The sequence below is a fragment of the Panthera pardus genome, unplaced genomic scaffold (genome assembly GCF_024362965.1).
Source record: "Panthera pardus isolate Hobbes unplaced genomic scaffold, ASM2436296v1 HiC_scaffold_13, whole genome shotgun sequence".
NCBI classification, from domain to species: domain Eukaryota; kingdom Metazoa; phylum Chordata; class Mammalia; order Carnivora; family Felidae; genus Panthera; species Panthera pardus.
Genome location: NW_026526688.1, coordinates 155,129,875 through 155,146,214, shown reverse-complemented (window position 1 = coordinate 155,146,214; position 16,340 = coordinate 155,129,875). Strand labels below are relative to the sequence as shown.

General features: G+C 33.2%; 1 protein-coding gene across 33 annotated transcripts in view; it reads left to right on the top strand.

Annotated features, from left to right (window-relative positions):
• Positions 1-16,340, top strand: part of ADGRL3 (adhesion G protein-coupled receptor L3) — an 813,483-nt gene that overhangs the window by 290,229 nt on the left and 506,914 nt on the right. For all 33 annotated transcript variants that reach the window (XM_053901514.1, XM_053901520.1, XM_053901521.1 and 30 more), the window contains exon 3: positions 10,510-10,744. In XM_053901514.1, the coding sequence (XP_053757489.1) occupies positions 10,690-10,744 (55 nt within the window). In that variant the 5' untranslated portion in view covers positions 10,510-10,689. The remainder of the gene's footprint in view (positions 1-10,509; positions 10,745-16,340) is intronic.

Below are 16,340 nucleotides of genomic sequence, written 5' to 3'. Positions count from 1 at the left end.
TGCTGTCTCTCTCTCTCAAAAATAAATAAACATTTAAAAAAAAGGAAGGATTAAGAAAAATATAGCTATATCCACATCTAGGCCAAGGCATACACATACGTAATATGTTTGAATTTCTTCCAGGTTGTGTTGGATCTGAATGTGTTATAAAATATACATCTATAAAGCTAAATAGTACAGTTAGAGTTTGTCATTTGGGGGTAATGCATTGCCAAATGGATAGCAGTACCATTGTATCTAAAAGTGTTGTGATTCTCTGGAATCAATATTTGATCTCAAATAGTGTAATAGCCACTAAGAAGTGTTAGGGAAGTTTGGAACCCTGACAAAGCATCGTATTATGAAAATGCAAAGATGGCATTATCTTGGTATGGTGTCATGTTGGGTACTGTATAAATACTAGTTAGTTCATTAATTTAATGATTCGTATGATATCTCTATTTAGGTTAATACCTCTATTAACTCAAGCTCTTTATTTCAAACCAGAGATCATTTACACAAATTAAACTCAGAACAAAATGTTCAAGCGTTCAGGAGCAATATAGAGGATTCTAAAAATTTTTGGAAAATATTCACAATAAATATTTACTCTCATTCTCCAAAGATGGTACTTGCAGTGATTTTTATGTATTTATGTCATGTTTGCCTTTCAATGCATTGCAAAATGATATTTAAATATTACAAAAATACACAGGTGAAAACTGACCAAATTGGATTCAAATTCCTTTGTGAAGCTTTCAAATCTTTTCTTCTGCTCCTCCAACAGGTTGTGTATTTATTTTTTGCAGCTCCTCCTTACTCAGTAGACCTGACAGACAGACACCTGGCCGTTCTGTAATATGCTATCTTCTATCACCTTTACCTTTTTCACAGCAACCCTTAACCCACAACGTTCGTCCTTCAGTCACTGTTTAGTGAAATCTCACTCATTTCCTCATATTCTAGCACAATTACCATTTTCTTCTAGAAGGTCTTCCAGATCTTCCAAGCTGGATTATTTCCTCTATTTTTTAAAACTCTTGTCTTTATTATATTTGAATTTGTATTTCATTATTTGTATTTCCTTTGTTATCTCTTCCTGTAGCCCTCCTGCAGTGTTCTCTTCCTGCTCTTCCTTTTCTTCCTCTCCTTTCTATAATGCATATATACATATATGTGTGTATATATATATATATATATATATGTATATTGTGTATATATATATATGTATATTATGTATATATATATGTATATTATGTATATATATATATATGTATATATGTGCAGGGCTTAAACTCGTGTGTGTGTATATATATATATATATATGTATATGAGACATATCTCCTATGACCAAAAAAAAGTTTACATTCTTTGTATTCACTGAAGATCTCTTGGTACATATTACTAAAGGAACACATGTGTAGGTAGATTGAATTCAATATTTCTTGAAAATATTAAACAATTTTGGGATGAGCACTGGGTGTTGTATGGAAACCAATTTGACAATAAATTTCCTATATTAAAAAAAGAAAGAAAGAAAGAAAGAAAGAAAGAAAGAAAGAAAGAAAGAAAGAAAGAAAATATTAAACAAGATGGTTGTATTATCTCTCCTCTGAATCTCCAAAGGGATCAAGTACTAGTTAAGAGAGTATTTATTACTAAAATGTTCAGCTCCCTATTGCTACTAAGTAGGCATGGTAGTTAAATACTTTTTTATAAATTTTGATGCAAATAATTTGGTCACTCAGATGCAATTAAGGTATGTAGTTGAATATTTACCTTGTTTCATTTGTTTTTATCAGAGGCTCAATTTTATGTGATTCCAAAAATGAATTCATACATAAGAATTTTATATTCTTCACGTCTCCATTCTTCTTCCTCATCTCTGAAACCTTTGTCTCCTTCCAATGCCTTCTTCAGTGAAAGGAAGAACATCTTCTCAGTACCAATATTGATCCCTGTATCATTTATCATTGTTTCAAAATTTATTGGGTACCTAGTACTTGGCCCAATGCTAGACAGTGAGAATATAAAGGAAGAAGACAGGGAAGTTCTGCCAGAAAAGTTGTTTAATTGCATTTTGAAGGATGAGTGAAGTTATAAAAAAGAGGATGGAGGCTTGGAGATGAGAAAACAGCATATTCAAGAGTCTGCAAGTACCCTTGTATGGCTAAAGCACAGGGTCATCTATGAAACTTAGTAGGACTAACCAAGTATCAGTAGAATGTGTATGATTCGTCTGCATGACCATCACCATTTTCTTCTTGTGTGTGTGTTTTTGTTTGTTTGTTTTAATCTATGGAAACTTTTTTTTTAATTGTTAAGTTTTTATTTTAATTCCAATGAGTTCACAGCATTCTATTAGTTTCAGGTGTACAATATAGATAATTTAACACTTCCATAAATCACCCAGTGCTCATCACGAATGCATTCCTTAATTCCATCACCGTTTTAACCCATCCCCCCATCTCCCTAGTTAAATACTTGTTAATAGTTACTTAATACAACGTTGTTGGTTTTTTTCTCCATCAATAAAGAAAGAAAAGATTCTTAAACTTATTGCAATGCTTTTGTTTTCAGAGTCAAAATGTTAAAGTGTTTAATTTTTAAAACAGAAATATTTTTTAAATACTTTTAAATAATTTTTAAAAACAAATACGAGGACCAAAGTAATAGTATAGTCACCTGCACTCTCTCAGTTAAGAAATAATAGATATAATTCTTTTAGCAAACACCAAGAAAACTTTAAAAGAAACACAATATGTATAGATTTCATAAACTGCCAATTATAGCTGACATTAAAATAATAAGATCATTAAGGGGCGCCTTTGTGGCTCAGTCAGTTAAGCGTAGGACTCTTGATTTCTGCTCAGATCATGATCTCACAGTTCTTCAGTTTGAGCCCTGCATTGGGCTCTGTGTTGACAATATGGAGCGTGCTTGGGATTCTCTCTCTCTCTCTGCCCCTCCCCTGCTTGTGTGCTCGCACGCTCTCTTTCTCTCTCTCTCTCTCTCAAATAAATAAATTTAAAAAAATACATATTTACTCAGTCTAAACTCCTTTAAAATTCTTTTTACTTCTACCTAGTGATGATCACACCAAACATTTTAATATTTTATAGGATTGTGGTGGGAGGAAGCTATCTTATAATCTAATAGCTTGTCTTGCTAACCTGCTTCTTTACCTTAAGAGTTAACTATTTCATAGAATATCCATTCACATCAGAAGGAGTCGTCCATGTAAAACTACTTTTGGAAAGACACTTTTGGGAGAAAAGGTCGTCTGTCATTTCATAGGACATGGACTATGAAACATTGCTGTATATGTACTTATGATTATGCAGCACTGGTAAATCATAGAAATCTTGCAATCTTAGATTTGAATAAAGCCTCTCATATAAGCATTTGTGCCACACTAAATAATTTAGGTGAAATATATTTTCCAGTCTTATTAAATTAATATTTCTCAAAAACACTTGTCTTTTTTGGGCTACAATTGGTAGATCTTATTTATAAATGTAGTGAGCTATGTGCACATAAATCAGATTACATAGATGCTCTGTAATGGATATTTACTTGTTAAGGTAGTGACAAATGATAGAAGAGCTAGGTTAATCACATTTATATTTATATTATTTTTCATAGGTTACCATATGCCAATTGTGTATAACAAAAAAGATAATTTATGGAGAAGGATTGTGGTAAATATTTGATTTGTTAATGAATGTAATTTCAAATCATTCAAATTTCCGAATCCAGGTACTAACCCTGGAAGAATTATAGATAATACCCAAGTGATATTTGCAAACACTTCTAAAGTAAGGGTTTTTTGGTGCCTGGGTGGCTCAGTCACTTAAGCTTCTGACTTCAGCTCAGGTCATGATCTCATGATTTGTAAGTTCGAGGGTCACATCAGGCTCTCTGCTGTCAGCACAGAGCCTGCTTTGGATCCTCTGTCCCTCTCTGTCTCTTTGCCCCTTCTCTGTTCATTCTGTCTCTTTCTCAAAAATAAATAAATAAATACAAAAAAAAATCTCAAAAAAAAGTAAGGGTTTTTTGTTTTCCTTTGAGTTAATAGCTATGATTTCCCTATATGAAATAAGGAAAAACAAACCATGTTATATAGGACACTCCTATATTATAATTAGCAATGGGGCTATAGGACTATAAACCAATTAATTATTAAAATAGAGCTACGTGGCACTTTATACATCTGGCGTGCACTAAACATGTAAAAAGATTGACCTCTGAAAAAGATTTACATGGCAAAAAGAAGCAAATAGGCAAAGTAAAATATGGATTAATTGAAATTTATAAAGTTCATATGAAATAAAGTTCATAGTTAGCAAAACTTGTGATAAATGAACATTTATTACTTGGGAAAATGTACAAATAATACAAAAAGGATATAGTATCTTCACTAGATTATTATTATGAGTTTAATAATAAAATGCAATTTTCCTTGGAAAAAGATTGAGAGAGTAAATTATCTTACAGAAATGTGATTAAGAGTAGCTAAAATGTTGGGGTGCCAGGGTGGCTCAGTTGGTTGAGTGTCAGATTCTTGCTTGTGGCTCAGGTCATGATTCCAGGGTCATGGAATCGAGCCCTGTGTCCAATTCCGCACTGAGAGAGAAGACTACTTAAGATCCTCTCTCTCCCTCTGCCCCTCTCCCCACTCACACACATACTTTCTCTCTCTCTCTTAAAAAAAAAAAAAAAAGAGTAGCTCAAAGGAAGGTAATAATTCCAAGATAAATAGTATTTGGAGTGTAGAAAGGAAACGAATATACAACAAAAATTAAAGCTTCCAAATATGATTTAAGAAGGTCATATCAAAAACTTAAACAGGGAAAACAAATTATGACACAACAATTTAAGGTGAGAATTTGCCCAAAGTAAAATCAATGTTTTAAATTTAAAAGAACTTTTGTTTCAGCAATAACAAGAAAAGTTCAAATACTTTCAGAGTGTAAGTGTATTGGATATGAGGGCAGGTTAGTCTAAATCTAACAAATAAGGGATGATCTGTGTAGTTTATGACAGAAGGCTTTGGTTACATAACACATTTGTAGAATATCTTTCCATTTTGTGATTTTTTTTTTAACTTTTAATGGAACATCAGTCAAATAACAGTTTCATAATTATAATCTTAAATATTAATGATTAATGATTTGTATAGGGTAGCAGGCAAAACTGTTTGCCATAATTGGTAATCTTTGATAAAAATTAGAAATGCCACCTTTTATGAATAATTTTTAAAACATTAGTGTGTTGGTTTATTATTGGAAATTAGTGTCATAAATAGTATATTTTAAATGAGAGAAACACTGAAAATTCTCCTTTATGAAACCTCACATTACTTTAGTGTGCATTGTTCAGCTATAGAATTCTCAAGGAGAGTGTACATACCCAGATACCTGTGCTATTAGTCATCAAACTTGGAAGTGAGAGGGGTGGAGATCAGGTGTTTCCTTTATCCCTCAATTTTGAAGGAATAAAGGAAGCAAAGGAAGTTGGTGAATGACAGACACACACTAACAGACATGCATGATCAGTGATAATCTCTGTCACGCTATATTTTGTGTTATCTGTAAACCTCACAACCAATTTGCAAGGTGAATATTGTTCTCTCTTTTATACTTGCAGTAACTGAGATTCAGAGAGGTATTCAATCTTGCCTTAACACCAGAATATTAGGTCGGCATATTTTTTTTTTAATTGAAGTATAGTTGAGACACAATGTTACATTAGTTTCGGGTGCAAAGCATATTGGTTGAATAAGTCTATATGTGAGGCTCTGCTCATCCAAGTATATCTACCATGTGTCACCATACAACACTATGCTGATACTATTGACGATATTCCCTATGCTGTACCTTCTATCCCTGTGACTTATTCATTCCGTTACTGGAGGCCTATATCTCTCACTGCCTTTTGCCCATTCTGCCTATTACCACTCCCTCCCTCTGGCAACCTTAATTTTGTGTCAAGTATAATTTTTAAATCCCTTGCATTTACAAAAGAACATCTGACAGCTTTTCACTTTGTGTTCCTAGAACATCTCACGTAACACATCACATTTTGCACAGCGCTATAATTATTGGTAAATATACCTTTTAGCATTTATATTTTACTGTCAGTGGTTGTAAAAGGGCAACTACATCTTAGACTTGTAGCCACACTCTTCCCCCTTGACCCACAGTGTTAGCACAGTGTGTGGTACCTAGAGAAGGCAAAAGAAATTTATTGTAGGTGGAACTGTGTTTTGAAATTTACTGGTTAAATGCTTTATATCAATAGCGAGTCTTTTTTATGTGTAATTTTCTTGTTATATGTGACTTAATGAGTCTTTGGTGCCTTTTCTTGGTTTTTCTTCTCTGTGTGTGTTTGAAGAGCTTTGTTTCAGAGATGTCTTAAGTGGAAATCCCTTTTGTATGAAACTGATTGTTTTGGTAGTTAATAGCATAAATTAGAAAACAAAATATCCCTGAAAGTTTCCTATTTTTTTTTCACTGTTAGTAGGCAAGCAGTAATGGTTTGTCTTTCTATAGGTTATGAGCAATCTTGTCTTTCAAAGTATCTATTAAAATTTATATGGTTTGGGGCGCCTGGGTGGCTCAGTCAGTTGAGCCTCCGACTTCGGCTCAGGTCATGATCTCACTGTCTGTGAGTTAGAGCCCCTCGTCAGGCTCTGTGCTGACAGCTCAGAGCCTGGAGCCTGCTTCAGATTCTGTGTCTCCCCCTTTCTCTGACCCTCCTGCATTCATGCTCTGTTTCTCTCTGTCTCAAAAATAAATAATCATTAAAAAAAAATTTTTAAATTATATGGTTTAATTATTGCAATTTTATTATATATGCCCCCATATTAGCACATTATTTTGGGGCTGTGGGTGAACGATAGGTGGGTGGTGTTACTGGATCGTGAGGACATGTTACCCTCTTTAAATAATAGCTTCTATTCTCAATTTCTTTCCTCACCTCTGTTTACCCGATAATCATGAAAACAAATTCCTGTGCTCAAACACAATGAAAAATATCTGAGTAGATGTGGTTTCGTGTCCTGCTATGATATCTTAAAACAAATCATTATTATAAATAATATGTATTTTCTTATCTTTTCTATAAAGTAACTTTCTCCCACTGTTTTATCATTGTGGAAATACATAACGTGAAATAAAATATTCTAATTTCCACTAAAACAAGAATTCACAATAGTAATACTCATATTTCACTATGGAAATAATTTTCCCTGTTCCTCCGAAGGATACCATGTTACAATTAGTCTGGTTTCCTTTTTAAACATGTCTTCACTTTTCTCTTTGCCCCGCTATGTCTACCTAATGTATCCATGCTGTTCCAGGTTCTCCACTCTTCACAATCAAATGACATATTTAAGGGGCACCTGGGTGGCTCAGTCGGTTAAGCATCTGGCTTCAGGTTAGGTCATGATCTTGTGGTTCGTGAGTTCGAGGCCCGTGTCAGGCTCTGTGCTAACAGCTCAGAGCCTGGAACCTGCTTCAAATTCTGTCTCCCTCTCTATCTGCCCCTCCTCCACCTATTCCCTCTCTCTCAAAAATAAATAAACATTTAAACAAATTTAAAAAAGAACATATTTAAGAAAGGCCTAAATCTTTTTGGGAAACTTGCTACATTGGCCCCTTCCTTTGCACAATTAATACCCCTAATTATCCTCTTACATTTTCTTGTTTATTTCTACTATAGAGAGAGCAAAGAACACTGGTGTTGGAATCAGACATTTGGTTTGGAATTCTTGTTGCATAACATTTTTGATTTTCTTCCTCAGTAAACATGAAATCATATTATCTGCTTTACAGATTTGTATGGAGAATTAAAGCAGATAATTTTATAATATCCAGAATACTTCTTGATATATGATAGGGACTAAAATAATTAATTAATAAAATAAATAATTAATAATTAAAATAATAAAATAAATAAGAGAATATAATTAGGCTCTTCTTTATCTTGTAACTTCCTTTCCTGTGTTCTGTTTTTCCCATGAGTGTGAGTTGTGAGAAAAATTGTTCTCCTTCTTCTGCATTCTCAGTATCTGCCAGAGTTAGTATTTAGTATATATTTTTCAAGTAATGAATAAATAATTCGCCTAGTGGCTACCCACGGTTATTTCCAGTGGCAAAGTAGTTCTGTGTATGTTTATGTGTTTGTGTGTGTCTTTGTGCATACATGCATCTAATGCCAATTTTTGACACTGGTATATTGAATGGACTTAGAGGAAAGAAAAGAAAAGACATAGTAACTAAATGTTGAGAATAAGGAAGTAGTGTTTACTTGGTGGTATATCAGTCAGTTTTAGTATCCATTTTTGAGTGCCCATTAATTATCACATGTATATTAAATAATGTTTTAAATTAGCAATTTTTTCCAAAAGTTATTCTTTGAAAGCGTTGCACACATAGCAATTAAGAATAAGTTCTGGGGGCGCCTGGGTGGCTTGGTCGGTTAAGCGTCCGACTTCGGCTCAGGTCATGATCTCACGGTCCGTGAGTTCGAGCCCCGCGTCGGGCTCTGTGCTGACAGCTCAGAGCCTGGAGCCTGTTTCAGATTCTGTGTCTCCCTCTCTCTCTGCTCCTCCCCTGTTCATGCTCTGTCTCTCTCTGTCTCAAAAATAAATAAACGTTAAAAAAAAAATTAAGAAAAAAAAAGAATAAGTTCTGAATGATTTCTTTGTCAGAGTGTGAATAGGAAAAGGAACGGAAATATTTCACATGCTTCCTTTCCACATACCTTCTCTTTTCTCTCAACCACTTCTTTTCTCATCATTCCTATTTGTCAAAGTAAAATATTATTAGACTGTCTCCTGTGAGCTTCATTTTCTTACAATGTGTCTGTGAGATGAAACTTTTTTTTTTAATCTATTGTGTTCAGATTTAGTGTTCTTGGAGCCTGTTTATACCATAGTGAGTCAAAACATTTTTGAGCCAAATTATTGAATGGTCTTGCTTCTTAATACATACATGTTAAAAGGATGAATAGGATAATGTTGAAAACTAATGAGATGTATAATCTGAAGACATACACTTATGTGCTAGACACTGTGCTGGGCAGTACATATTTTACATATATAATTAAAGATTCCAAATTTTAGCTCATTAAATGTTCATATAGGCATATGAATCAACTAGGGAAGTGAGGCACTGAGGGTTTAAATGACTTGCTCAAGCAAGGTCACAGTACTGGTAGAGCTAATAATTGAAATTGGGTGGTCTTGCTCCAGAATCTGTGCTCTTAAGTGCCATGCTATAAGTAACAATGCCAGAAATTCACATAAATCTGTGTAGTTTTGCCTTATAACTAAGGCAAATATTTCAGAAATGTTTGGAATTTATTTCATCGGAATGAGATTTATCAATACAGGCTTCAGTAAACTATCTCTATTTTGTATAACCCTTTCTGGAAAACTTTTAAATTTATAAACCCAAAATATGAAATTGTTTTAAATATTGGGTTTGAAATGCAAACTCCTTTCCTGATAGAAATAAATTTCATTATATGGAGATTTCTATAGGGCTTTCTAGAAGAGAGAGAGAGAAGGAGAACGACCCAGTTTGTACTGATTGATCCGTTTTAAAGGTGCTGACTGTGAAAAACATCTTCAAAATTTGGGTCACGCTCTTTCGGTCTTTTTACTTCTTAAGATAAATCTGTGCAGTCTTTAAGAGAAGGCAGCTCTATCAGTTTGGTTCAGTAAAATAACTTCCTTAATGCTTAAAGTTTTTAATGTCTTCCATACATATTTAAAACTTTTAAGCAAGATTCCACATCTTAAATTGTAAGATCCTGAAGAATCATTTCCATGTTTTGTTCAGTCTCCTATCCTGTGTTCCTAGCCCAGTGCTTTGTATTTCAGTGGATATTCAGTAAACCTCCTTTGAATGAATTAGCTATATTTAAGCATAAGTACTTAACATAAATCTAAGATCTTCATGGATTAATGTACAAAGATGCTTTGGAAAATAATATAGTTAATATTTAGAATGATTTCTGAATTGAATATCAGGGACTAGAATGAAAGTAAGACTCATACATGTAACTTTTATTTGTTAACTTGTAGTATATGGTGATCAATGAATCTTATGGTAATGGTAATGAATTAATTTTTTGCTTTATTATTCTAATGTTAGTAAAAAAATAGGTTTGTGGAAAATTTTTATATAAAATAAACCCCAACTCTATACATATTAACAAATTATACAAATCAATTGCTGATTTATTATGGAACAAATTGATATAACATATTGATATTAAGTTTTCCAGTGAGACTGAATTATTTCTTTCAGTCAGTTTGGAAGCAGGGAAATAAACTCTGTGGTGATATATGCATAAATAGTGTCCTGCAGGTTACTTCCTCATTTTTATATATGACGCCTTAATAAATTAGATTGAAGGGAGGGAGGTATACAGATGTTCAAGTCAGCAAATGAACTTTCAAGGAATTAAGATGAGAATATGTGTATTTGATAATCCATTTTGTTTTCTTGTTTGCAGAATTCAAATTTGGGATACTGGTGTTTCTGTTTTTGAGGATTTTTTTTTGAGGGAAAGTCGTTTTTTTTTTTTTTTTTTAATCATCGGTCTTGGAATACAGAAGAGGAACCAGAAATACAGTCATTTTGTTTCACGCTGGGAACACTCAGTTTTGAGGCACTCACGCCCGAGTTCACAGCCATGTGGCCATCACAGCTACTAGTCTTTATGATGCTCATAGCACCGATCATTCAAGGTAAGACCTTTACTTAGATTTTTGTGCGAAGCTTCGTGTTGTCCCTATTTGCACTGGATCCTTTCTTGTAAATCTTTGCTCCATGATTTAGCAGCTTTTGCCTGCATAAATAGAAGTAAATTAAATTAAAAAGGCCATAATATGTACCATGAGCTGCAATAAATACAACTTTGAGTTTGATTTCTGAAAGTAGCTTTTGAAATGTATTTTTTAAGAATTCTTGCATGTTTTACTATTTGTTTTTACCATACATGTGGAAAATCATCTGAATTGTTAACTATATCATTTATTCTGAATTTTTGGCCTTCCTATTTTTGTAATTACAATACTTTTTAATTTAATAAGTATGTATATTTGAAAGAAAACACCCCCAAAATCTGCTTTCTTACACCAAGTAATTGTTTGTTTCTGAGTGTTTACTACTGTGTTCAGTCTTTAATATACAGAATGCAAACTAAACCTCTCATTTAACCAAAAATTGTTTTTTTCATATACCTTTTAATGCAAAGAAAGAAAGAAAATGCCAAAATGATATGAACATATGCTGAAAGATAATTTTATGGAAGAAAACTAATCACCTTATAAAAAACTGTATATTTTGTTCATTTAGACATTTTGGTATTTATAACACAAATGTGATAGTTAAATGATACATCGTTGCAAATTTTGTGAAAGATAATTAATAAATAAGAGAAACTCTATACGACTGAGTAGAATATTCACTGAATCTTTCTAAAAACTGGCAGAGTCTACATACATATGTAACTTATTGACAATTTAAAGTCTTCTACTAATTATCACTGGTTTTGCACTAAGATGAAAAAGGTGTAACACAGTTACTCTCTCATACATTAATGGCAATTATAGCAAAGAAAGGGACACAGCTGTATTTACCACTGCTTAGGAGGTCTCAGAATAGTATAGTGTAGCAAGCACCTGAAATCAATTTTTAGCCTCTTTAGCTCACTTTTGGTTTTTAATTGACTACAAATATCTGTTGTAGTTTATCAGGGATGCAATTCTGAATTTGGCACATATTCTTCTTTCAACCTGAATTACATTCTGCCGTCACTATAAAAACTGGATAAAATACCTTCTGTGTCTTTTGACATTTTTTCCCTCAAGTTTCCCTGGTTTAGCACATGTTTTCTAAAGTAATCACTAAAATGTAAGGTAGTGCTTTATTAAAGACATGAAAGTAAACCTGTACAACCATCTAGTTTTAAATGATGCAAATTCATCAACAATTTCAAAATGTTTCTTTGATCCATATACTGATGGAGAACTTACATTCACATAATTGGGGACATATATCATTTTGTGGTAAGGGACAATAAAAGAATTCTGTCCCTTTAAACAAGTGTTTTTCTAATTATCTGTATATCTAAAGATTATTCTAATTAGGTTTTTTGGTGTTATAAAGATGCCTCACTCATAAGGTTATTTTGAGGATTAAATGAATAGCATGTGTAGAGAATCTAGCACAGTGCATGACAAGTATTCAGTGTTTGAACATGTTAATTTTCTTCATCATACTATCTGCCTCACTAGTTTATTTTTGTTCTCATTGTAACAACTGGAAATTAGCTAACCGTAAGAGCTATTTCATTTGATGTTGATAATCAGAAAAAAACAAAAATCAAAACTCTTTCACTCTCTCTATATGTATACATAAAATTCATATTTAAAAAGTCAGTCTAAAGTTATACTTGGTTAGGGGAAGGTAGATTAAAAATAGCAGAAATAGACATTGTAAGAGGCTCTCTTTTCAGAGGTGAAATTTCTGATTTCTAGAAACTGATACCCACTATGTATTTCAGTTGGCCCCAAACATGGCTGAGCCATAGATCATGGGACTTGGATTTGGACCTGTCTCACCCCGCTCCCCACCACCACCCACACACACCCATTCACACACTCATCCTCTTTCTGAGTAACTCTGAAAAGTATTTAAAAACTCCTAATAGAGCAAATAGAAAATTGATCTGGTATATAAAATATGTTGGGCTAAAACTGAAGTAATCCTTTCCGCTGCATGTGAACTACTTTATATTATCTTGACTTTGAGCCATATTATGCTACATAATATAGAAGCTTTCTATTTATAAACTTTATCCTTATTACCTTGAATAGGAATTTTAAAACTTCACATCTGAAAAAATGCAAGTCAGTTTTGTCTGTCTTCTATAGAAGGCCTTCCCCACTGCTTTTGTGATGCCATTTCTGACTTGTAAATAAAGGGCTTCTTCATATGAACAGCCTTTTGGAACCCAGATTGCTTATAAATACAGGAATGCATGTACCTTTGATCAGTGTTGATATTAGAAGATAGACTTTTTTTTTCTTTTTAGAATCCCTACCAATCCTGTCTTAAAGGAATACCACATAACTTGGAACTTTAGACAGCTGAGTTAAAATGATGTCACAGTTACAGAAGGACGTACTCTTGTTTCTGAAACATCCCCTGGTAGCATCTCTTTGCCTACTGCTGTTGAGATGTCCAGCTTCATTTGCTACTCCTGACCATAGAGAATTAAGTTATCTGGGTATGACCTGAATTGCTTTTTTCTCCAGAGCAAATAATAACGATGGCTACTGATTTCATAGCCATGAACTTTAGATGTATTGATACAATTAATCCTCACAACATTCTCATGGATTTAATATATTTACTATTACAGTAAAACCTTGGTTTGCAAGCATAACTCATTCTGGAAACTTGCTTGTAATCCAAAGTACTCGTATATCAAAACGAATTTCAAGAACCATTGGCTCAGTTGTGATCATGTGACATTAGATGTCATGTGCTACTCATATTGCAAGACATTGTTCTTTTTTCAAGTTAAAATTTATTAGAAATGTTTGCTCATCTTGCAGAACACTCACAGAACAAGTCATTCACAATCCAAGGTTTTACTGTATTATCATTATCATTTTTTTACAGTAAAAACATTGACATACTGAATGGTAAAGGAACTTGACTGAAGTTACACAACTATTATGAGACCTAGATGAGATTTAAAATGAAGGACCTGGCTTCTTGAGCTCTGGCCTTACTGCCAGTAGTTAATCAATTACTATGAAGGCCTTTCTTCCCTGCAGAGCAAACCATCTCAATTCTTTTGATCATTTGGGAGAAGGTGAGGCAGACATGCAGATCCCCTGCCTCTTCCAGGTTCTGGGCACAGGCAGATGGGGCTTTGGAAGTCTTACAGACCTGTGATGAAATTTCAGCTCTGCCAGCTACTAGTTCTGTAACCGTGTTACTTGGTAAACTTGTTGACAAATATCCATTATCACCCAATGTGAGCCAGAAAACTGGGCCAGCTACTAAAAATATGGTAGTAAACAAAAGATTTTAATTCTTCCCTCAAGGAGCTAACAGCAACTTAAAAATTTGTAAGCCTGCTTTTTATCTGCAAGCATGAACATTTATTCCCTCAGAGTTATTTTAGAAAATAGAATAATATCTATGTATAGCTTCGAAGGTAGTACTTGGCATTGGTAAATCTTTCTTGTATTTTTCTATTCCTAACTACCTTGAGATGGAGCTAACACTCTGAGAATTAGATAAGAATTACAAATTATCTTCATCTTACTGTGAGAATTGAAATACACTTTTTTTGGTACTTGAACCTTGCCATTTAAGTTTTTACAATATATTCTAGGTACTAGTTTCTAAACAAATTCTCAAGCTGGTATGCATGAAGGTTTAGTATATAATTGTCTATATATAATAACATATTATAGTATATGATTGTATATAGTTGCAGTGGTGGTACTACATAACTGGTAATATATAATTGTTGATGGTGCATGTTGTGCCTGATTTCCACATGGGTAAAATTAGAAAGTAAGCTAAAGAATAAATCTGAAAAGTGTTTATGTTAGTTGAATAATCTCCATGTTATCCTAGAAAGTCTGGCCAGTGTTTGATATAGGAAAACAAAATTAATCAGTACATCCACACTGTATATGTATATATACACAATTTTTAAGGTAGGAAATGTCTCTGGTTCTGTGTTTATCTGTTCATATTTTTTTGTCTCTGTGTACCTCTGTATTTCTCTTTTTTTCTGTTTTCCATGACTGTGCCCCTTTCCCGTACAGCCATAAACCCTTATCTATAATGCAGCAAGACCTGGCAGAAGTAAAAAGAAACCACTAAAGCAGATGGCCAGTTTTTTGCTGTTAACTAATGTAGTGTAGCATGAAGATAAAGGATTTTTTGTTGTTGTTGTTGTTCTATTGATGTGGTTGGGAGCAAGGGACAAGAAGGGAATTGGAGAACAATAATCTGATAATAACCTGGGCACTAGGGCTTATTATGATTGGCAGTAAAGGAATACCAATGTCCAGCGTGATACATGGGCTAAGAGATCTGGTACCCAAGCCACAATGGATTGAGAAGGTGGTTGGGGTGCTCAGATATTTTAACCGTATCTCCTCTTGATTAAATTGTACTTATAAACTGCATCACAATTGAAAAGAGAGAAAACAGGATAATTGGAACTTCCTGTGGGTAAAGGGGAACAATATATTTATGGTACCTCTGCATGCAAAATGAGGCTTAAAAAAATCCTTCTCTAACCACCATATGCATATTTTTTCTGACAGTCTATTTTTTAAAGTTGCATGTGTATTTATATATTTGTGGACTTTATAGGCTGTTTTTTATTATGGTCAAGGAATTAATTATAATAATCAGCTATTAAGAGCAAAACTGTTGATCATACCCATATATATTTAGTACTATATTTTTATGTAATTTGCATTTTATTATTAATCTGATTTTTACAGTTATAATACTGTTTAATGTGTCAGTGATTTAAAATAATATGCACATTTCTTAACTTCTAATAAAATATGAAGCTTGAGAAAATATAAAAATACATTTCACTGCATAGCATCTTGCCATATAATTCTCTTTATGAAGTCATATTTTATTGATTGTGAAAAAAGTCAGCTTGACTTCTAAGCTCTGCTTAACTTTGTTATTTTTAGAAATTAATCATCCTTGGAATGTTTATAATGTTTGCCAGCCTAGATAATTTGTAATACTCCCAGTAATGCCACTATGTTTATGGTCAAATATGTTATACAGAAAAAAGTCTTTGTCATGGTCATGATATATGAGGCTACTGTGGAACACATCCAACACCATCTGCATTACCCACTTGGTACTGAATTTCAAAATATATATTTTGTAAGTTAACTGCAATCTCTAATATCACAATATAAATCACAAATACACATAGGTGATAGCTTTCTTTTACAAGAACGTGTTCAGAAACCTTCCCTACCTACTCGGTATGCAGGTTATTTATTGGAAAAGAACTTTTGCCTTTGCACTTGCAAAATGTGTTATATGTGAATTATATGGTACTGATACTCTATGAGTAACATGTATTTACTGTGAGAGCAAAATAGCATTTTCCTATCTTCAGATTTTAGGTCAGAGTATTTGGGGGTGGTTAGGATCGTATCTTATTTTTTATATTTCTTGGCCTTGGGGTTGACCAGGACTGCAATAGGGTAGTTGTACTCTTGGTGTAGAGTGAAATTAAAAAACAATTGGATTACATAACTTATAAAT